Raw genomic sequence first — 23,780 nt, 5'->3', positions numbered from 1 at the left:
CTTTTTTAGAACTTTAATCATTTTGGTTGCTTTTCTCCGGACCTTCTCCAATTTCTCCACATTTTTCTTGAAATATGGTGCCCAGAACTGGATGCAGTATTCCTGCTGAGGCCTAATCAGCACAGAGTAGAATAGAAAAATGACTTCACGTCTTGCTCACAACACTCCTGTTAATGCATCCCAGAATCATGTTTGCTTTTTTGCAGCTGTCATAACTGTTGACTCACTTTTGGTTTATAGTCCACTATGACCCCTAGATTCCTTTCAGCAGTACTCCTTTCTAGACACACACTTCCCATTTTGTATGTGTGAAACTGATTGTTTCTTCCTAATTGGAGTACTTTGCATTTGTCTGTATTAAACTTCATCCTATTTACCTTAGACCATTTCTCCAGTTTGTCCAGATCATTTTGAATTATGACTATCCTCCAAAGCACTTGGAACCCTTCCCAGCTTGGTGGTATCCACAAGCTTAATAAGCATACTCTCTATGCCAATATCTAAATTGTCGATGAAGATATTGAACAGAACCAGTCCCAAAACAGACTCCTGTAGAACCTTGGATGTAAAAGTGTGACAATTTAAATAAGCATCAGTTTGTTTGTTTCCATTATGGTTACATGCTGGGTCCCTGGGAGCAGGTCTGGCAGGGTTTCACTGTGGTTCTACACTATCTGGCTTCTGGGGAGCTGACTGTCACCCCCCACACTACTGCAGAGCCCACAGCACATGCAACTTCTAGGATTTTTAGCAGTTACACACAATTCTATATTTTTTACATGATTTTTAACATTCCTGATTTTTTTTTTTTTTTTAATATATACATACACACACACACCTTAAAAATTTGATTGGCGTTCTCTTTTTGGAGTCTTAGTAATTACTGTGTGTAAGAATGATTTAGGCTAGAAAACTAGCTTTGGAATAGGAGAATGCAGCTCTCAGATACTACTTCAACTCAAAACTCAAGTATAAAACAATTTGCCCTGAATAGTAGCTTTAAATGGTGATTCTCAAAATGCCATAAACTAAATAATTGGAGCTAAGTTCATGGACTCTTATCTTATATTCAGCATATTCAAAAGAAAGCAGATGAATGGAAAGTGAAGATGGAAGTTATAGCAGGTAAGATTTATACATACACTTTTTTAAAAATGCACTGTTAGTGGATTATAACCTCCAGCACCCACTATTATTCAGGTGTAACATGTTAAAATTAATTTAAAAAAATACAATCCATCAGGATGAAAAACTGATTAATCAGTAGTTAGGATGGAAAAGTAAAACTTAAAGTAGCAAGTTATGAAGATCTAAACTAATGAAATAGGAGGTTTTGTAGATTCTTCTTCCCCCAGGACAAATACCTCTAATGTTTAAAGATGTCCAGTTGATCAAAAAGTAAAATAACATTCTGGATATAGTCAGGCAAAACTTCTCAAAAGGTGCACCAATTCCATCTTAGACAGGATTCAATAGGAATAATTCCATTGTCTTGAGAAGGCATCAGACCCCTCCTCAAAGTGTGGTCAACGAGTTTTATCTTTCACTGCTCCTGTCCTCAATTTGAGCTGTCAACATCTCTCTAAATTCTGGTAGCTATTTCAAGACTTGTGCCATACTTTAAAGGTGTAGGAGTGAAGAACGTAGGGAAAGACAGCAATATTTATAATAGTAGAATATCAAGTTATCATCATTACATATTGTGATAGTCCTTTAGTAGAAAGCTTCTTTCTAGAAGGAAATTGCTACTATGAAACATTGCCTTTTTTGGTATTAATGCATATTCACTGATCAGGACAATTTAAAAGAATAGGCTTAGAGAGACTGAATAAATGAAAAGCCAAATTGTTTTAGTCAAGTTGCTTCCAAAAAACCAGTGATCAAGGAATATAATAGAGTTTGGCTAACACTAATGAGCAGCAACATATTTTGAATATGATAGGTGTTTTTTATGCTCTTCACAGAACTTAGGTATGACTTACCAGCATCATACAAGTTTCATAAAAAGAAGTCTGTAAGTATTTTGTAATCCCATTTTATATTTGAAATTGAGAGGTATTTGTCTACTAGTTTAGGATTGAAGAAGTCTTAATTTAGTTTAACACTCATTGCAATAGTGTAATAGACGCAACAAGGGTGGTAGACCTCCATGTGAGACTCAATTTAGTATTGTTATCAAGATCATTTTCCCATTTGGTTTCAGGCTGATGTTATACCCTAACTTGCTCTGTGGCAAAGCACAACTGAAGTTGGAGTAAAAACATTCCAGAAAAATTAAGTGGCCTCTATTTCTGTGTGAGTTTCAGCCACTGCAGTTAGTACCTCTAGCATGAAGAATTCTATTGTAAGATTGTATTGCATAACATTTAGGCCCAGATCTTGCATTTGGCTTATCAAAGGCCCTGAATTAATTAAATTAAGACATTAATTAAATTAAGACATAACAGGTAGGTGCAAGAAATAGATATGAGCTGGGGATATCAGATCATCTTTGCATGTATCAAATTAATGTCTAAACTCTACTTGCTCCCACCTACAGATGACTAGGGTGAAATTCTGCCACATTGACTACCATGGACAAACGTCATTTGGTTTCAAATAGGACCAGGATTTTACCTTTAATGGAAAGGTCATGGTTTTGGACTAGTCTGAGGGTGTACAGTGCTGTTATCCATGCTAACCAGATGCAATCAAGTGCTAGTGGGAGCATTGAGCTAAGTGATGGCAGGGTAGGAGACACTAGCAATATGTGATTCAAGATATGAGAGGAAGGGGTTAAATTATGAAGCTGTGCTGTCCAACAACTAGCTACATGTGGTTATTTGGCCAGTTGAGTGTGGATAGTTTGCTATAGCCAATAGCCACTATAAGTGGCTACTGCTTCAGATCTAGTTGGACACCATAAAATGAAGAATAAGGACCAAAACATTGCATTTAGTGGAAGCAATGTATGTTGGGGGGGGGGGAGAGAAGAGAGAGAGGTTGTTTTTGGAAGGAAAGGAGTTGACCTTCTTGTGAGAAAAAGCGGTATTTAGAGTGACTAAGTGGATCAAGGTGGATACCAAGAAGAATAATACAAGATTAGGGTTGGAAGAGACCTCAGTAGGTCATTTAGTCCAACACCTGCTCAAAGCAAGACCAATCAATCAATCCCAACTAAACCATTCCAGACAGGATGATTTGTCAAGCCTGGCCTTTAAAAGAAGAAAATGACAAAAAAACACCTCTAAGCATGGAGATTCCACTACCTCCCTAGGTAACCCATTTCCCAAGGAAACCCATTCTGGTGCTTTATCACCCTCCTAATGAGAGTTTTTTCTTAATATCTAACTTAACCGCCCCTCCATTTCAACTTGAGACCATTCTGCCATCTATCACAACTAAAGGGCAGGTCACAATAGTCACACAGTGGAGGACCAGAATAAGAGCCTGTTCAGAAAAACAGCAGAGTTCAGAGGATATCTGGAAATAATCTGTAAGACTTGGATGAGAGTAGGTGTTACACTTAGGCTATGGCTACACTACAGACTTTTTCAGGAAGAGGAAATGCAAATGGAGCTCTCATTTGCATATATCTTGTGCCCTCATTTGCATATATCTTCCAATCCTTTTTGTGGAAGAGGTTTTTGTGCAAAAAAGCGCTGTTTAGAAGGCACCTTTTTGCGCAAAAAGGATTGAAAGAATATGCAAATGAGTGTATGAGATGCAAATAAGTGCTCCAGTTGCATTTCCTCTTCCAGAAAAAGTTTGTAGTGTAGCTGTAGCCTAAGAGTCAGACTAAAAATTGTGACATCAGTGGCAGCCTTGATTATGTATTCCCCACTCAGATTATGTATCCCCTGTATTTGGTTAAATAGCCTCTTCTCTGCAGACAAGGACTACAGGAGTTTTATTTCAGTGAACCTATCCTTACACTGATCAGGAAATAGATTAACTAAGCTAGGGGTGAGCCAGTGGGCCACTGACACTATTTACCTGCTTCTCCACAGGCATGGTTGATTGGAGGTCCTGTTGGCTGCGGATCACTGTTCCCAGTCAATGGGAGCTGCGGGAAGCAGTGTTCTAGTCTGAACCACTTCCCATTTGCTGGAAACAGCACTCTGCCATGAACAGGACCTTCAAGCAGTCATACCTATGGAGGCGCAAGTAAACAAAGCACTAGCTGCCCACCAGGAACTAATCTTGGTGAACCACATCCAGGCAGAAGACTAGTTATTGCTCACTGATGGTCTAAACTAAGTAGCATGTACACACTTTGACAGAATTCTGTCACTAACATTCATAAACTTGAAGTGGACATTCAACTCTCCACAATTTTTAAATATGGAATTTTATTCTGTTTTTGATACAATTTCAAAATTAGATTCAGGAATAGACCCTCCCTTTATACAGTTGACTCAATACCAGAAATAGTGAGAAGATCTGACAGAATAAGCAAAACTATAAATATTTTAAAAAAATCCATATTGGCATGTTAAGGTCATGCATCTGGAAAAAAAAAGTATCGCAAAATAAAAAAGCTTTCCTCTCATTACAGGTGGATATCGAAGTGGATTTAATAAGGTTTTCCTTTGAAAAACTTCCAAACTGAGGAATGGCTTAAAACCTATTTAAAATGGATTAATAAAAACTCAGTGTTTGTTTGTTTTTAAAGAACATGATCACTGATCTCCAGCTCCATTTTCTGTTTTCAGCTGTTTTGATGCAGGTTCTTCTTTTTCATTCTCTTCTAGTGGTCTTTTCTTGGGACTTGCTGGCCCTGTAAGAGTTTTTATAGTTATACACTTATGGAACTGGTGGAAGTTTTATATTACTTTAAAGACTATGTCTCTCCAGCTTAAAGCATACAATCTTTCATATTGCTGCCTATGAACAGACTGCCTTGAAATCAGTGCTTTGCATATTGCCTATGGAACAATTCTAGGGGATCAACAGCTGCTATGTAACACTGAATCAACTCAGACCCATCCATGACTCGTTTCCAGAGGATTTGCACTACATAGTATAACTCAAGAGGAGCACCCAGAATTCTTCCAGTTTAAAAAACAGTAACAATATTGGTCATTAAAAGAGGTATGGTAGGTGAGGTAATTTTCTCTTTACTGGATTAACAGATGTTGGTCCAATAAAAGGTATTACCTCATTCTCCTCATCTCTCTAGTATCCTAAGATCAGCATAGCTAGCACGGCACTGCAAATTACAATGGAAGATAGACTTCCTTTAGTCAGACACCCAAAATCTCAACAGGAAAAGACGACAGTCCACAATATGGAAGAGTTAAAAACCACTGTTCTGGGCCACGGACAAAATGTTTCTCCTACCATGCTGAGATAAGGGCATTCATTTACTTAGGGTAAATTAATCATATTTTCCAACAACTGTATAGTGCTAAGCAAGTTTAGGACAGAACGATGTAGTCAGTTACTATCCTTTCAGTTAAAGCTGCTTTGTATTGCCCTGTACATGCTCAACTCTGCAGATCAGTCCTTCATTTCACAAATCTCCACAAGAGCAACAGTCCTGAGAACATAATTAAATTTGAATGATCAGGAAAACTGCTTTGGGGGCTTTTTTGTTATAAACCAACTTGACCAGTTTCTAGAGAAATCATTGCAAAGGATTTCCCAGCAGCCCATAAAAGTCATCATATGCACAAGATGGCTCACCTCTTTTAGCATTCTCTTCACCCTCTTCATCCTCACTCTCAAATTTTATTTTCTTGCCCTGGAACTGTACTTTCCCTTTGTTCTGTGATCCCTGGGTTCCTTTGCCACCTCGTCCTTTACCTTTAAATTTGTGACCTGTTAAAATGTACAAGATAAAGAACTTGGAAGAACTATGAATTAGTCATTTACTAAATCTAAAATGATTCAAAACTGTGTGCACCATCTGACAAGTTCATTGTAATAATAGAAATTCTATGAAAGTTATCCAAGTGGTATTCAAATTAGTCAGAAGGGGAAATCACCTTTTGCTTTCCATTTGTTTAATGACTCTTGCTGGCCCTCCATGATTTTTTTCAGTGCTTCTTTCTCTGCATCCCCTTCCAGCAGTTCCCATATGACATCTCTGTTGCGTAACTGTAAGTTCCCATTATTTGCTTCTTCGGCTTTATCCAGTGCTTCTTTTGCCTTATCTTTAAATAGGATAATTCCCTAAGATAGAAACAAGCATACTTTGCATTATGGACTCTTCCCAGTGCAAAAGCACTAACATGATTGCAGCTGGAGTATCACCTACCATGAAGTGTTAGTGACATAACCGTCTATGTGCATAGCGAAGTAATTAAGAAAAAGGCCAGCATTTGCTCTGATAATTCTCTCTAATCTCCTTGGAATGAGTGATGCTGCATTTAATAACTGGTCTTGTTTAACTGAGAGCTTTAAATTTAGTCTTAATTTTATGTCAATATCTATAGATATCATTGTGCAGTCCTCTATGGCTCTAGGTTAGCCATAGTCCAAGTATAACTGCCCTGGAAGAGAGTCACATTAATGCTGCTACTTCTTACTCAGACCCCTTTCTAACAGCAGTTACTCTGGAAACCTGAATAAATAAGCTAATTATTTTCTTCCAAGCGCTATCATTTCTGCATTCCTTAAGTCCCCAATAGAAGGTGTAATATACCATTGCCAAATTAATCAGATACTTAAGCAGCATTCAAATACCAGACACATTTTACACAAGACAAAAATTAATCTCATCCGAGAGCGTTCTGACCTCTTTCGCCCCTCTGACAAAATCTATCCATTTAATTTCTCCGTGGTCAGAAAAAACTGCATGAAGATCCTCTCTGCAAGTCTGATCTTCTAGGTCGCCGGAGAATTTCAGCAAGCATCCTGTCTTTTCATCCAGTGATTTCTAAATACAAGAACTTTTTTTTTAAAAAATAAGGCAGCTAGAATTTGAGATTTGCACTGAAACACGATGTTTTGGGACAGCACTGAAAAGATTGCAACAATTGATAAGAGATCAAGTGCCATGGATCTAGCTGTATTGCCAGGAGGCCAAGTACTTCATACTTTTCATGCCAAAGCATGTCCAAGCACAAAAGTTTTTCAGAGGCAGTATTCTATTTTCATTCTTTTCCAGACCCCCTTTTCCTAAGAGGATAATCTCAGCTTTTGGCATACATGTGCCACTAGCCTGGGGAAGGGGAGGGGCTATGACCCCAATGTATAAGTCTATGCTTTTATGGTCCGTACCACTAGAAGTGCTCGTCCCTGCCATACCTCCCTCCCCCCAAACATCTTGTCTGTTCATATATGGGATATTACCCTGGCATATTTCCCAGCTATTCAATGCTCCTCAATTAATCACTTACAGTGATATCTGTTCTACACAGGAAAAAAAATCAAATTAACATCTTGTAATAAATTGACAAAATTAGGTCTTGAAACTTCAGTTTAAGCAAAATATGTGTTTGTGTTGGAGGTCAGAATCATTGTGGAGGCAAAGTTATGCTCTGAGCCGAGTGCTCACATTTTGGGTAATGGATGGCATTCTCTATACAAGTGATTTTAAAACTATGGTGTCACAGACTGTCAGGCACTGGGTCACCTTGCTCGAGGGTGACCTGATGCCCTGCAGGGGTGCTCCAGCAGGCTTCCTCCCCGTCCTGGCACTGCAGACCCTGTTGTGCCCCAGAAGCAGCCAGCAGCTGGTCCAGCTCCTAGACAGGGCTGGATGGGACTCCCTGCACTGCCTCCAACTTGGGCACCAGCTCTGGGGATCGGTACTGGTGGGCGAAAGCAGTGTGCAGAGCCACTTGTGCACCTCTGCCTATGAACCAGACCTGCTGCTGGCCACTTCCAGGGTACAGTGCAGTCCACAGTGCCAGGACAGGCAGAAAGCTTGCCTTAGCACCCCTGCTACACTGCTAACTGGGAGATGGCAGAGGAAATCCCATGCCCAAACTGAGTACCAACCTGCTACCCCAACCCTGAGCCTGTCCAAACCTAGAGCCCTTCCTTCACTCCAAACACCTCATCTCTGTCCCACCCCAGAGCCTGTACCTTCAGACGGGGCCCACACTCACCCTGAAACCCATCCCCCACCCCAGTCCAGAGCTCTCTCACACCCTAAGCCACTCTGCCCTAATCCCCGAGCCTGGAACCTCCTATTATACTCCAAAACCTTCATCTTACCTCACCCCAGAGCCTGCATACCCAGGGTATGTCTAGACAACATGGCTCTGTCGCCAGAGCCATGTAGATTAGTTTACTAGACATACCCAAATGAAGTGGCAATTTAAATAATCGCTGCTTCATTTAAATTTAAATGGCTGCCACGCTGTGCCAATCAGCTGTTTGGCGGCACAGCGCCGTAGAATAGACGCTCCACAGTCGACAAAGCCATTTGTCGACCTCCTCGTTATGCCTCTGGCGACACAGCCATGTAGTCTAGACATACCCCTAGATAGAGCCCTCTCCTCCCCCCCTCCCCCCCCCCCCCCCCCACCAACCCCATCCCAGAGCTCTCACTCTAGTCAAAATATAATTATTTTGGGTCATGGGCATTAACCATTTTCTTCAACTGGGTCACGAGGAAAAAAGTTTGAAAACTATTGCCCTATAATGTTAGGGTTCAGAGTTACAAAAAAAAAAAAATCACAAACCACCCACATACACAACCACCACACACACACCACCACAGTAGTAGCAGAAGTAGGTTTAGTATTTACCAGTGATATGAAAACAGTATCAAAAACAGGTTTGACCATTATCAAAGTAGATTTATTGTAACCTTGTCTATCTACACTTCCAGACCATTCAAAAGGTACATACCATTTCAGCATCTTCTGCTTGCTTCTGTTTTTCTTCTTTCTCCCTGTAAGAGTTCAGATCACAGTTGGTTAGAATGTAATGAACTAGGTAGGATAAGATGCTTCCTTATTAAACAATAGCCTAAGCTTACTGTTTTGCCTTGGCTTTAGCCTCTGCTTTGTTTTGTTTCCTCTCTTCATTCTTCTTTGTGAAGTATTCCTCCCTTCAATAGAGGTATCCATTAAGTTAATGCAACCAATAAAAACGTCTTTTTTTTTAAATAATCTAGAAGTTTCTTTGGCTACTACTGTCTCTTTAGCCCTGAAGTATCTTTATAAATGGAACTGCGCATATCAAGCAGTACTGAAGATCAGTTTGAATTGATGCCTGTATTGCCATACTGAAGTGAAGGTGACTTACTTGAGAAGTACAATCAGCTCTGTGTCTTTGTACTTTTGATTTGGTATCTCTCTGAACGTCTTAGCAGATTCAGCACTATCAAATACTGCAAAAATTGAACCCTATTGAATAATTGAGGAATATTAAGAGTTAAAGAGATTAATGGAATGTTCTGTAGGAGCCTCAGTTTTTTACAACTAACAAAACATCAGTTATTGTAATACAAGATTACCTTAAATGTTTTATTCAGTGTTCTCCTCATTTGAATGTTTTCTACTGAGCCTTTACCTTCTAGCCATTCTTTGATATCATCAAGTGTTGCATCCATTGGAAAGCCTTTCTGCAAAGTAATATTAAACTTCAAATTACTACATGAAAAAGCACCTAGGAAATTCCCATTGACGAATGTATAGTTATATACCTGATTTGTACTTTTCAGTCATAATAGTTACTTTAAACTTATGCCATGCCTTGTTTTAAATTAACAAGCTCAGCAACAGAATCACAATTTCATTTAGGTTAAAGCTTTTTAAGTAATAACCTGAAAGTAATACAGTAGACTAAAGTATGAAAACTTACAATATATACAGATCTGGTTTTAATTGCACTTTTATACTGGTCATTCACTTCAGGAAGGGGTTTGCTTGGAGATCTTCTGATTTTCGTTTTGTCTTCACTTATTTCCATAAGCCCAGATTTAGATTTTCTCAGTGCTTCTATTATAACATTGAAGTCTTTTGATAGATTGCTTAACCTATGGAGAAAACACAGCACATCAAACAGGTCCACATTAGGAATACAGAATCCTGCTTAAGCAGTTAGGCATTATACTTAACTGGTTAACCAATTAACAGGAGTGTGGGGGACTGCCCGGCCCTGCCTATGGTGGGTCATACCAGGCAGGGGCTGCTCTGTGGGACTTAAGCAGACAGGGAGCTGCTCCAGCCACCACCAGTTAACCAGAACCAGTAAACATCACGGCTACGTCTAGACTACATCCCTTTTTTGGAAAAGGATGTAAATTAGACTTATCACAATTGCTAATGAAGCGGGGATTTAAATCCCCACTTCATTAGCAATTGCAATAAGTCTAATTTACATCCCTTTTCCGAAAAAGGGATGTAGTCTAGATGTAGCCCACTTGTTAAGGGTGATGCTTACGTTCCTAGTCCACATACTTCATCTCCAGCATTATTTAGTTACTTGAGTTGTACATACAAACTAAGGATATGACCCCCTGATAAATTATGCCAATTCAACTTGTTTCAGGCTGAACTAGCTCCTGTTTGTGTGCTGGCCAGGTTGTCGGTGGGGAGGGGAGGTGGTGCTTAGAAAACTGGGACATTCAGGACTTTTACATTGGCTTATAGCTTCTTGGGTTTTTTTATTGGCTCCTGGAGTCCAGCCAATAAGGATGGAAGTTTGACTCCAGTTATCTGATTGCAGTCCAGTTAGCCTGTGATTATGCACACTAGCAGCATGCACGTAACTGTGAAGGGAAGTACCAAGGGCCAGGAGGCAGGGATAAGGGGAAGGGGGGGGGAGAAGAGAAGCCTAACGAGGGTGAAGAGCAAGGGGAAGTACTGGAGACATGTGAAGGCACAAGAAGCCACGGAGCATGGGGAAGCATGTTGGGTGAAGGGCAAGAGGTGTTACAAGGGGAGAAACAAGGAAATGGGATAGATGTCAGGGGCAGTGCACCCACAAAATTCACTGCAGGGGATTCAGTCATACATTGGAGTTGTTGTTTTTGTTGGGATTTGCTTGTTTTCAGCCTTGTTTAGAAACAGGGATGTGTGCGCATTTCAGTATATTTTGAAAGTTGGGGGGGTTTTATGTACAGTGAGAGATTTCTTATGTAGAGTGAGAGAAAGTAGGCAACCCTGCCCTTAATTCAGACAATATGGCTATTAATAAGGCACCTGGCCATCCAAAAGTTATTTGCACTTTGTTTTACCTGTTGAATTTGATCATTATTTCTAAAGGCACCCAGCCATCATCCAATTTGACCTGCTCCTTTAGGAATTTGTCTCTTGGTAGGTTGTGATCACCAAAATAGTACTGCAAAATAAAGACAGATTTGTCCTAAACTGTTGAAGCATAATGAGCTTTATTTCTATTAGAGAATTTGATAGCAACTTGATGCAGTAATGAAATAATGGAAGTTTGTCATGGTCTTTTACACCAAAATCATAGGTGTTCTGAATAACTAAGTTTAAAGATCCCTTTAACTTAGAAAAGTTCTCCACTTCCTCCAAATCTAATTGCAGATAGTTGACCCATCTAAAGAGTAATTTTATCTAGTAGGACAGTAGGCAAGCTTGCAGTGATAATCTGTCTTGGCTGAGCACACCCAGGGAGACTTTTGATCTGATAGCATTTAGACAAATTAATGTCATTACTAGTCAAAACGGATATCCTAATATATTAGCTTTACATTTTAGTTAAAAAATTCAAACAGATGAAATGTAGCAGTTGTGCTGTCTGTTAAGATCTATATGGGCCACTCAAAACCCATTCAGAAGCTTCTAACTAGCTTTTTGGAGGTTCTGTTTTGCTAGTTTTACTACCATTCCCATTTGGCCCCTTCAGCAATCCACAGAATGGTCTGCTCCTTTAAGAATTTTCCTGGCCTACTTTGAATTAATCAGCAGAGGAGTTTGTAAGGACAGTTTCTTGCTATGAGTCAATCCAAATATCAAACAAATTATGCTGCAACAGTCAACATGGAGATATTTCATTTATCTCACTATAGCAGCATTAGTTACATTGTGCATATATTATACAATCAAATTATGCCTGTGTTAATTGTAGTAATAGGAGATTAAATTCACATAACAAATTTCTCATTTTCTTTATAACAGTTCCTTCCCCTCACCTCAGCATTTTTTCTGAATTTCACAGCACACCTATTACTACTAATACATGGGTTGATTAAAAAAGCACCACAAGGACATTTCTATCATATCTACTACTCTAGACCTTTAAAACTTGTGATTGGGATATAAAAAATAGTTGATGCCTTATGTCCAATTATGATTCTTCAGTCTAATTCAAATGGACTTTTTCTAATAATGAAACAGGACTGCAGGGTAGTATGGACAGTGATTCTCAACCACGGATATATGTAACCCTGGTGATATGCAGAGGTCTTCCAGGAAGTACATCAACTCATCTAGCTATCTGACTAGTCTTAAAAGGGCTACATAAAAAAGCACTAGTGAAATCAGTACAAATTAAAATTTCAAACAATAACTTGTTTATACTGCTCTATAAACTATATGCTGGAATCTAAGTACAATGTTTACAGTAATTCCTCATTTAACACGGTAGATACGTTTCAGAAAATGATCGTGCTAAGTGAAAACATGTTATGCAGGATCAATTTTCCCATTGAAAATAATGGAAAAGGTGGGGGTTGCGTTTCAAGCTCACGTGCACTCTCAGCTCCAGCCTGCATTTGTTAGCAGCTGGGCTGGGACATAAGGTTGGGGGAGAAAGGGGACTGGGTTATAGCAAGGAGGGGAGGTGTTTGGTTCTGGAGAAGGGAAGGGAACGGAAGGGAAGGGGGCTTGCAGCCGGCAGCTGGGTTTCCCCAGCTGGCCAGTCACCTGCACGAGGCTTTCCCTGCAAAGTGGCAGAGGTTCTCCGCTCACCGCGCAGTTCCCCGGCGACCCCCTCTGGCCGGGTGCCTCACTCCCTCTCCTCTACCCCCTGCTTGCAGCTGGGTTTCCCCAGCTCACCTGTCACCGGCAGCTGCGCGGGGCTTCATCTGCCTCCTTACAAAGCGGCGGAGCTTCGCCGCTCACCGCGCAGTTTCCCGGTAACTCCCTCTGGCCAGATGCAAGGCATCTGGCCAGAAGGGGTTACCGGGGAAAAGCAAGACAAGCGGAGAACCTCTGCCGCTTTGCAGGGAAAGCCTTGCGCAGCTGCTGGCCACCAGCCGGCCCTAAGGGAAAGTGTGTTATTGCAGGGATGGGTCGTGTTGTTTGAAAAATGTCCCCCTCCCCCCCCCCCCAAAAAAATAATGCTATCGCGAAAACTTGTTAAGTGGGCACATGTTAAGCGAGGAATTACTGTACATTCCAAGTGATTTTATAACTGTATGGTAAAAATAAGACAGTAAGTTATTTTTCAGTAGGAGTATGCTGAGAGACAAAACCAGACATAAAAATAGAAATGTAAGTTAGTACAGGCAGTCCCCGGGTTACGTACAAGATAGGGACTGTAGGTTTGTTCTTAAGTTGAATTTGTATGTAAGTCGGACCTGGTACATATTGTAGGGGAAACTCTAGCCAAACATTTCTCCAGAGCTCAGTTTTATTCTCCCACACCTCACTTTCCTCAGTCCTTTATTCTCAAGTTGAGGTGTCTGCTGAGAAAAGCCGCTCCGCGTCTCCCTGGTCTGCTGGGGGGGGGGGGGGGGGGGGCCGCTAGCTTCGTGTCTCCCTGGTCTGCTGGGGGGAAGCAGCTAGTGCGGGGTTGCCTCACCCCATTTGTAAGTAGGGATCCGATATAAGTCGGATCCATGTAATCCGGGGACTGCCTGTACAGAATTCTCTAGTCCGGAAACATCCATCATCCAGAATGATTTTAGTTAGTCAGATGTCCACTTTTCGTGAGTGTGGCCAAGTTTCCTGCAATCCTATAAAGTTTGTTGACAGCCTCCAGTCCTAGCTTTCAGTGTTCTGTGCTGTTATTTAGCTCTAATTTACCCTAAATGTCCTATAATAGTCCAGTAAGCAGTGGAAGTATTGGTAATGCTGTTAGACAATATTGAGCTCCCATGGTCTGGAAAATTCTCTGGTTCAGAACCAATCAGGTCTCGAAAGTGCCAGACTAGAGAGGTTCAACCTGTAGTTTAAGTGAGGTGAAACAGATGTGTGCAAGACAAAGCAGGGTTCTGAAAAGGGTGCAGTAATCTGGAAAGATTGAGTGTGACTTGTAGAGATAGCATGGCAAACAAAAATCAAGACATTTAACTTAAGTGTAATAACCAAGAAACTACCATTTTTATAACCTTGCTCAGATAACACATTAATGTCTCTCTTTCTATGTGCATAGACAGGGAATGACTCCGACAGTTACATTAAGTTAATATTTTGATTTGTTTAACAGTCTACAACTTTTTGCCAGCTTGTAAGGTGACTAGTACTTTTAAGTTCATAAATTCACAAAATAAACACTATCATGGAACCATGACAAACGTTTTTAGAACCAGTTTTGAAGACTGACGCTTAAGTATTAGGTTTAGCATTTTTGTTTAGAATAGCTAAACTGTTAATCTGTCTAGTTAACGAGAAACTGATTTAACATCTAGTATTAAAATAAACGTACCTCAATTTGCTGACAGATTTTGTTTTCCAGAATAGACATATTTTCACCCTCTCCATTTTCAGCCATTTTAGCAATCTGTATTGACAAACCATAGAGTGTAGTATTACTTAGTATTGTTTCATCACAAATTTTACAAATCAAGAAACTCATTAAGTGAAAGGTTTATTCTGGGCAACAGCAAGATCATATAAAATAAAGGTAAATTATTTATACATTTAAGACATCTATTAAACTTAGAATGTGAACTCAAAACCTGAGCTGAGTTAGTCAGCATACAAGATAAATAAGACAAAGTATCAAATCAACATGCATTTTCAATTATAAAATTTAAAAAACAAAGCAATTTCACATCTTTCCAACAGTGATGTTAGACACACAAGGGCTGTGTCTACACTGGTCAGCCGCTTTTCCGGAATAAGCTGCGAGCTGTCTACACTGGCCCTTGAATTTCCAGAAAAGCAACGATGCTCTACTGTACAAAATCAGCCGCTATTCCGGAAAAACTATTCTGCTCCCGCTCGGGCATAAGTCCTTATTCCGGAACACTGTTCTGGAAAAGGGCCAGTGTAGACAGCCCAGTAGTCTTTTCCGGAAAAAAGCCCCGATCACGAAAATGGCGATCGGGGCTCTTTTCCGGAAAAGCGCGTCTACATTGGCCACAGACGCTTTTCCGGGAAAAGGGCTTTTCCGGAAAATCAGCCTGCCAATGTAGACGCACCTTTTCCGGAAAAACTGAAAACGGAATAGTATTCCGTTTTAAGCAGTTCTGGAAATTCATGCCAGTGTAGACACAGCCAAGGTGAGTGTGGTAATTAACTTCACATCTGAAGAGCTGCATATGGCTCAAAAGCTTGTGCCTCTCTCCAACTGAAGTTAGACCAATATAGTACTTCACCCACTTTGTGTGTGTAACATCCTGGGACTGATCAAGCTACAACTGCATTGCATATAACAGTGATTTAGACATTTAGCCATTTAATGTTTAGCAAACTTCATCTCATGGGAAATCTGGCACCATCATGCGGACACAAGTTTTAATAAAATCCAGTTTTGCTCAGTATATTACACAAGCCACTTAAACAACAGGGAAGAGTTAGACTGGGGCTCTCCACAAAATTTTTGGTGGCCTTGCAGTTGTTAATTATAGGAAAAACAAATATGTCCAAACATACTAATTTATTTATGTAGGGTTGTTTTGAAGACTGAGAAATAATGTTCGGCTATTCTTTGCTGAACCTAAACAGCAGAGAAACACAAATAAGATGTTTTTCATGGCCATTGCACTGTTTGCTCAAGGTAGAATTTAAAAGTTGCGTCTGAGCCAACTTGAATAGACACAAACTACTAGCTCAAGTTAAGAGATGTCTTAAACTTCAGCTGGCTGACCTGCTGAGTTATGGATTGAAAGCTCAAATGCTGCTGGTGCAGAAGTTAGTACTGCAATGAGAATGCAGCTATAGACTTCATCTAAACAAATACTTTGCTTCAGTTTTTAACAAGGGTAATGAGAAGATCAGGGCAGTGCCAGGAGGCTGAATGGGAACTAGGGATGTTATATAGCAGGTAATAGACTAGCTGGTGAACTGCATGAATTCTTAGTGCACTCTGGCTCCACTCCTGGGAAGTCCCATGTCACCCCACACTGCTATCTCTGGTGGGAGCCAATCTGCAAGGGGAGACAGTTTAAAAACCAGTTCCCCTCTCAGACTGCTGCCTGCCGCCCCATGCTGCTGCCTTTGGTACAGAGGCAGCAGCATGGGGTGGTAGCAGCCTTTGCGTGTAGGAGAGGCTTCTGGGAGGGGAGAGGGGGGTGGAATGAGAAGAGGCTGCTCCAGTCTCTGTCCGCGGGGAACTCCGACCCACACGGAAAGGGGCTGCTGCTGGAGACTGCCATGGGCAGAGGCTTCCCCCCACCCTTGCTGCCTCTGATACAGAGGCTGCAAAGGGGGGGAAATGTAAATTGTCAACTAGACTAACCAATAAGCCTAGTCTTATTGGTTAGTTGTCTACTCCTAATGGGAACAATGATATAGAAGCAAAAATTACTCCATCCAAGGTAGAAACCAAACTCAAACCATTTAATGGGACCAATTCAGGGAACCAGATAATCTCCATCCAAGAATATCCAAACAGGCACACGAAATTGTAAGACCAACAGCATGGGTTTTTAATTAATCTGTATACTTGGAAAATCAAACCTGTAGTTAGAAGGGAGTAGGAGGGGACATGATAGGGGAAACTATGAGCCTATTAGTTTGACCTCAATTATATGCAAGATCTTAGAACAATTTTTGAAAGTGTAGTTAACAAGGACTGAAGTAATTGGGATAAAATACAATACAGGTTGAAACTCTCTAAACTGGTTCTCCGGTCTGGCAACATCCATGGTTGAGCATGGATGTTGCAGGAACAGAGTCCTGGTGGAGGACCAGAAGCAGGGACTCCTGCAGGGGCCAGCAGGCTGCCCACAACGAGTTGCCTGGTGGGTCTCAGATCCCTGGCAGTGGTGCGCTGTCTGGGAGGCCAGTGGGCCAGGCCACAGGGGACAGCAGCAGGGGTCCAGAAACGGCCTCTCCTGGTCCGGCAAAATCCCTCCTCCGGGACAGGTCAAGTCCCAAGAGTGCCAGACCAGTTAGGTCCAACCTGTACAGTTTTACGAAAGAGAGAAATGCCAGACCAACCTGATCATTGAGAAGATAACTGATTTTCTGTACAAATAAAATGCAGTAGATCCAGCCTACCTAAGTATCAGTAAAAAACATATGATGCATGTCCACATGGAAATAAATTAAAATGGAGAAGGTCCGGCATTAATATGGGAATCTAAAGATGAATAAAGAGCCAATTAAATAGGAGAATGAAATGAATCATGCTGAAGGATGAATTGTCAGGCTGGAAGGAGGTTGCTAGCCCTCAAGAATCAGTCTAGATCAATTTTATTCAACATTTTCATTAGTGACATTGGCACAAAAAGTGGGAGAATGGTAATAAAATATACAGATGATATAGAAAGTTGAATTTGTTGCCAATACAGAGAACCAGAATATCCTAGAAGATCTGGATGACCTTGAAACTGGAGTTATAGAAAAGGGATGAAATTTAATAGTGCAAAGTCATGGACTTTGTTTCTAATAAAAATAAGCTGGGAATGCAATGGCTGAAAGCAACAGAAGAGAAGAAAATCTGTATGTACTGATTATTATAGGACTATAAGCCACCAAACATGTTGTGTAAAAGACTAATGCAATCCAATGATGCAGAGGCAGATATATCCTATGTATATGCAGAGGCAATAGAGATTAGGAATGTCAACATGTAGTTAGAGGCAGCAAGAGGGAGGGCGCAGGCCCATATACAGAGTGGGGATGGTGCAAAGGGCGCAAACACACTGCACCCTCCCATGGTTCCCCAAGTAAGCCTGCTCCAGCCTGGGTGGGTGGGTGGGGGTGTGTGTGTGTGTGTGTGTGTGTGTGTGTGTGTTTTTTAATTTTGAGATTTAAAGTGTGTGATATCCCCACCATAACCTTATCTGTCCTCTTTGCATAATGTCCTAGTACATCAAAGCCACACATTAGTATTACAGACTTTCTAAGTAGGGATGTAAAATTTCAATTATTTGGCTAATCGAATAGTCAATGCAATTTGCATCGACTATTCATTTAGGTTACTACAGGTGCTTCCGCCTTCCCCAGGGCTGTTGCTACACTTCACAGGCTTCTCTAGCCCCACCTCCCACAACCCCCCTCTCTTGCTGCCTCTAATACAGAGACCGCAAAGGGACAGAAATGTAAGTTGTTGACTAGATTAACCAATAAAGCTTATGTGGCCTGCAATGCACAAGTCAGTCTAGATCAGTGGTCTCCAACCTTCTGGGGCTCCTGTGCGCCTGAGGGCGTGGCCCCCCATGCGCCGTGCGCCCGGGCCAGCCCCGATCACTCAGCAGGTGCACAAATGCCCCAGCGGGTGCCATGGTGCCCGCGGGCACCACATTGGGACCACTGGTCTAAATCAGCAGTTCCCAACTGCCTGGTCGCAGACCGCTACTCGTCTGTGACTCACTGTCTGCAGGGCTGCAATGGCTGCCAGGGTTCAATCCGACTGTTCACAGCAGCTCAGGTCTGGCAGCCATGGTGGCTGAGGCTCGGCAGGAGGCGGCAGAGCTGAAGGCGCCATCTTCCCTCCTCTGCACATAGGGACAGAAGGGGCACAAAGGAGGAGGGCGCACGCGCACACACACTGCCAAGGAACACTCCCACCACTAGCGCTGAAGTGGTGGCAGCAGGAGAGACCTCCCTCCTTCCTCAGTAATGGCAACCAGCCAGGACTCCATTCTCTCCCTTTCTACCCATGGAGATGCAAGACACACTTAGGGAGGGAGGGGATGCAGAGGAGAGAGCAAAGGTGTGGGGCAAAGGGATGCTGGGTGAGGGCATGGTGAGGTCACAGGGCAAGAGGGTGTTGGCATGGGCTACAGGGGTCAGAGGTTAAAGGGCATGGGGCATAGGGTTGGGGGTCAAAGGGTGTTAGGCAAGAGGGAGCAAGGGGCTGGGTTGGGTCAAGCCGGTCAGGTAAAATTTGCATAATGAATATGCAAATAAAATGTTACTGGTCCACCAAAAGTTTGTGAATGAGTTGGCTGGTTCCCCGGCATAAAAAAAGATTGGGAACCACTGGTCTAGATGATCATGATGGTCCTTTCTGGCCTTAAAAATAGGGATGTGAACAACTAGTCGCTTCTCCCCCCACCGCCTCTATCAGGAAGATGCAGCAATGAGGGGCGGGGAGAGGGGGGAGAGGAGGGTGCTTCAAAGCAGCAGTGCCACATGAAGCTTGGGCCAGTTTTGAAATCCCATGTGCAGCCCAGGGCCAGCTGGGAGTTCCCAGCTGGCTCAGGTTGCACGCAGTGTTTCAAAGCGGCAGTGCCGCATGGAGCCCGGGCTCAGCTGGGGACTCTCTCACAGACCCCAGACTCCAAGCAGCGCTGCCACTTTAAACTGCTTGAGTTCCCGCTAGCTCCATGTTCCCCGCAGCATTTTCACCTTTAAAGTGTAGCAACAGCCCTGGGGAAGGCGGAAGAACCATTATAAAGCTAACTGAATAGTTGATGCAAATGGCATTGACTATTTGATTAACCAAATAATTGAAATTTAACATCCCTACTTAGAAAGTCTGTAAAAATCTGTAAAGGTATCATACCAATGTGTGGTTTTGATGTGCTAGGACATTATGCAAAGAGGACAAATAATGTTAGGTTGGGGATATCATATTTTTTTTATTTTGAAGTAAAATAAAAGAGGTTAGTGAGCCACTCTGCCCACTTTTAGTTCATGCCTTTTCAGAATGTGCAATCTTAAATAACTGTTAACGTTTTTGGGTAATTACCATAGTTTTTAAAAAAAATTATCTGTGTAACAGCCAGTTTTCTCCCTCCACTGTTTCTAGCGCCTCACCTACAATTTCCATGAATATAGAATGCACTGGCTGCATGCTACTCCTTCTACTGGAATAACTGATATAATACTCCACGGCTATGTCTACACTGGCATGATTTTCTGGAAATGCTTTTAATGGAAAAGTTTTCCATTAAAAGCATTTTCGGAAAAGCGCGTCTAGATTGGCAGGACGCCATTTTCGCGATCGGGGCTTTTTTGTGGAAAAGAAATCGCTGCTGTCTACACTGGCCCTTTTCTGCAAAAGTTTTTCGGAAAAAGACTTTTGCCCAAACAGGAGCAGCATAGTATTTCCGCAAAAGCACTGACAATCTTACATGAGATCATCAGTGCTTTTGCGGAAATTCAAGCAGCCAGTGTAGACAGCTGGCAAGTTTTTCCGCAAAAGTAGATGATTTTGCGGAAAAACTTGCCAATCTAGACACAGCCCACTATGTTAGAACATGCTGATCTTAAAATTTGCAATTCCAGTAGAGATCTCTGGAGGCAAAATAAGAATAACTATATCAGCATATACCTTCAACACAGATGCATATATACCAAAGGAAGGGATTTTTCCCTATGCCTGTAGGAACAGCTCCTCCTCCCTGAACAGTAGCTGCTATATTGATTGAAGCATTCGTTTATCAATGTAGCAGCGTGTACATTGGAGGCTCAGGTCAGCAAAACTATGCCATGACCAGCATAGCTATGCTGGCCTAACCTAGCAGGCCAAAGTTTTATTAGTCCTTCTGTTTAGTTTATCCTATACTCTCATTCAATTGCACTTCTTAAATCTTGAGTCCATAAACAAACTTGTTAGGATAGCTACTTTTACCACCATCAAAAATAAGTTGTTCCTTGATTACCTTTTCAGTATACACTTGAAAATGGTGCATGGGCAGCAAGCTCACACTAAGGTCTCATACAGAATGTAAAATGCAGACTTTGTGCACGCTTTTGGCCAGATTCTGATTAGAAACAAGGATGAGGCCTTTTATCTGGTCAAGCTGCCAATGTTTTTGTACTAAAACAATTTTGATACTGAACAGTCTTGTCATATCAGTAAATGGTTCAAGCACATCAGAGGAGAAATTCTTCTAGTCAGCCATGACAGCATAAAGCTACATGAGTGCTGATTGGAGTTAGCATTTTAACAGCATAAAAGTGCCTTGTACTAGGGATGTTAAAATGTGTTTATTCTAGGAATGTAAAATCCTGTTTAAAAAGTTAACTGGTTAAACTATGTTTAATCCATTAACTGGGATCTTGGAGAAGGAGGTTGCTCCACTCCAGTCCAATCTGCCACACGGTGGGCTAGAACAGACACTCGGCCTGTGGTGTGACGGGCCTTGGCTGGGCCATATTGCCCACAGCACACTGGGCCTGCTCGGGTTGAGCACTGGTTAACTAGTTATCTGGTAAGGCAAATGCTTACCATATAATCATCTTAACCCTTTATATCCTCAGCTGATATACTCTTACATACTAAAATTAGGCCCCTGTTTAGCCACTGCTAGCTTAGTAATATCGTTTCAAAATGATTGTGTTAGCTTACTCTAGTGAGGGAAATAGTTAATTGAATCATTTTTATATCAACATCTTCTTTGGCAATGTGGCTCTAAATGCATTGGCTGTAACCAATCATATTAGCTGTAGTACACAAAATATAGCCTGGGGGACTTAAGCATACTTCTAAGTAGGGATGAATGGACAACCAAGAATCTCTAACATCTTGGATAATGTAAATCAGTCTTGTCTAAACCAGAATGCTTTAGAACTTGAACAAGATCAGTATATCTTAAAAGCAGCACACCCTTCTAGCGTGGACAGGGGTATTCAGATATAGAAGTGTTTGGGCACTGAAATAAACAGCATGGTGCAAGGTAGGTATGTGAAAGTGTAACCATGTACACAGTTTTATTGGTTAACATGCATGGTTACATACAGCCCCCTCCACCACATGTTGTTGCTGCCTCTGTATCAAAAGAGTCAGATTGTAACCACTGACTTTTTTTGAATAAAGCTAGGGATGTAAAAAAAGTTTTAAAAAAGTAACTGTATAACCATTAAATATCCTAGCAGATACATGGTTACCACTTTTGTGGAGGGGTGCCCCTGGGATACCCAGGAAGCTGGCTGCCACCCCGCACTGCAGGATCTGCAGTTCAAACCTTATACTGCAGAGCTGCAGCATGCCCGCAGAAAAGTTTAACTGTAACAGAAACCAAATAAGCTAATGCTTATGGGTTAAACGGTTAAGGCACACAGCTGAACATTTATCATCATTGATGGAGCAGGAGACCTGTCAAAACACCACACCAGTGAATCTTGAATTTACTACATCACTGTCCTGAACTACTACAACACTCTTACATTCCTAGTAAACTGTGGTCTCCAACCTTTTTACACCCAAGATCACTTTTTAAATGACAGACCAAGACAAGATCTACCGCCCTGTCCCTTCCTTAAAGCTCCGCCCCTTCCTTGAAGCCCCACTCTTTCTATTCTCCTCCTCTCCATCACTTGCTATCCCCAATCCTTATACTGCTACTTTTTTTTAAAAGGTTTTTCGACATTTGGAAGTGCTCAGCCAGGGTGCACCATGCTCCATGCAGGCACAGAGGAGAAACCACGGATCAGCTGGAGCATAGGGCAGCCTCTTTCAGCTGAAAGCCACAGTCAGCTGGCTGGGGTGTTTCAGCCCTCCTGACCTCACAGCTCCCACCATTCCTCGCAGCTACTCACCTGTGTTGTTGCTCGGTGAGTAGCTGCTCCTCAAATGAGGAAATCTAATGTAAATGTACTGTGCAGGCACGAAGCTCAGAGAGGGCTCAAGAGCTACTCTTAGAGCCCCTAACATCTACCGGTAGATCACAATCTACTGGTTGGGGACCACGGAGTATGTTAGCATGTACATGGATAACCAGTAAGTCTGGGCTTATGGGTTAACCAACACAGTTATTATAACAGAGATGGGTGGGTGGAGCCAGTAGCCAGCTCTCCACACCTACTGATCACTACAGAGTACCCTGCCCCTACACTGCTGCCTCTGATACAGAAGCAACAGTGGGGGGGTGCGGAGGGACCTTAAAAGCCAGCTCCCACCTGCCCGCTGCATATAAGCATGTAACCACTAAAAGGTTCACCAGTTACACATTTACACAAACACATGTATTTTAACATCACTAATTCGCAGTAACAGGCAGTAGGTGCTCTACATCTATCCTGACCAACGACAAACAACATAGTTAAAGCGCTCGGGTGACCCATCTACTAACCCCAGGCAAGTGCCCTTCTCCCCAACGCTGCCCAAGGAGCTGGGCTAAACCACGCTCCTTTGCCACCCGCGCCGTTCCAGCGCCCGGCGGAGCTGACGCGATGCTCCCGCGTGCCGCTTACACATACGGGACTAGCCGCCCCACACGGGCCGCTGCGGCCGCCGCGCAGCCCAGGCCCGCCGCCGCCCACGGCCCAAGCCCCGTTAGCACCGCGCGCTCGGCGCAGGGGGCCGCCGACCGAAAGCCCGGACAGAGCGGCGGGGAGGCGCCCGCAGCGCTCCCGGAGAACGAGCAGCCCCAGCCACCCCCCTCGGGGCTCCGCACGTGGGACTGGCAGCGGCTCCGCAGCGCGCCGCGAGCCCGACCCGGGCAGGCAGCTCCAGGTTCCCGCCGCGTGGCCTGGCCACAAACCTGCCGCGGGACCCGGCGAAAACAGCACCGCACGCGCTCGAGCCTCCAGCGCCGCCGCCCCGCAGGCCCCGCCCTCTGCCTTTAAAAGCTGCGCTGAGGGTTCGACGCAGGCCGGGCTCTCCCAGCAGCCCCCGCGGCTCCCAGGCCTCGCTCCTTC

The 23,780-nt window shown here is 42.7% G+C and overlaps 2 protein-coding genes across 8 annotated transcripts in view; one reads left to right on the top strand and one right to left on the bottom strand.

Moving 5' to 3' along the window:
• Positions 1 to 4,661, top strand: part of METTL5 (methyltransferase 5, N6-adenosine) — a 15,271-nt gene extending 10,610 nt beyond the window's left edge. For 5 of the 6 annotated variants that reach the window (XM_075933601.1, XM_075933596.1, XM_075933600.1 and 2 more), the window contains exons 6-8: positions 1,074 to 1,125; positions 1,965 to 2,014; positions 4,538 to 4,661. In XM_075933601.1, coding sequence (XP_075789716.1) covers positions 1,074 to 1,125; positions 1,965 to 2,014; positions 4,538 to 4,591 — 156 coding nt within the window. In that variant the 3' untranslated portion in view covers positions 4,592 to 4,661. The remainder of the gene's footprint in view (positions 1 to 1,073; positions 1,126 to 1,964; positions 2,015 to 4,537) is intronic. The other variant, XM_075933602.1, reaches the window with a different exon arrangement.
• Positions 4,313 to 23,780, bottom strand: SSB (small RNA binding exonuclease protection factor La). 2 transcript variants are annotated; one of them, XM_075933594.1, is made up of 12 exons: positions 23,624 to 23,780; positions 14,503 to 14,577; positions 11,123 to 11,226; positions 9,745 to 9,919; positions 9,398 to 9,505; positions 9,187 to 9,287; positions 8,918 to 8,989; positions 8,788 to 8,830; positions 6,722 to 6,862; positions 5,970 to 6,156; positions 5,668 to 5,802; positions 4,313 to 4,759 (listed from the first exon to the last, which is right to left on the bottom strand). In XM_075933594.1, exons 2-12 carry the CDS (start codon positions 14,566 to 14,568, stop codon positions 4,662 to 4,664), a joined length of 1,230 nt encoding a protein of 409 aa, XP_075789709.1. In that variant the 5' UTR covers positions 14,569 to 14,577; positions 23,624 to 23,780; the 3' UTR covers positions 4,313 to 4,661. The 2 variants fall into 2 exon arrangements, with proteins under 2 accessions (XP_075789709.1, XP_075789710.1); XM_075933595.1 differs by lacking the exon at positions 23,624 to 23,780 and adding an exon at positions 18,562 to 18,585.

Source organism: Pelodiscus sinensis, chromosome 7 (assembly GCF_049634645.1).
Source record: "Pelodiscus sinensis isolate JC-2024 chromosome 7, ASM4963464v1, whole genome shotgun sequence".
NCBI classification, from domain to species: domain Eukaryota; kingdom Metazoa; phylum Chordata; order Testudines; family Trionychidae; genus Pelodiscus; species Pelodiscus sinensis.
The sequence above is the reverse complement of the archived record's forward strand: the minus strand, read 5'-3'. Positions and strand labels throughout refer to the sequence as shown.

What these genes read in the sequence shown, in the direction of transcription:
- SSB (XM_075933594.1), bottom strand. Translation starts at nt 14,568, where the DNA reads ATGGCTGAAAATGGAGAGGGTGAAAATATGTCTATTCTGGAAAACAAA. An exon ending in AAATCTGTCAGCAAATTGAG is followed by an intron (nt 11,227 to 14,502) that starts GTACGTTTATTT and finishes TTTATTTTGCAG; the next exon opens with TACTATTTTGGTGATCACAA. An exon ending in GAGCTGATTGTACTTCTCAA is followed by an intron (nt 8,990 to 9,186) that starts GTAAGTCACCTT and finishes CCTCTATTGAAG; the next exon opens with GGAGGAATACTTCACAAAGA.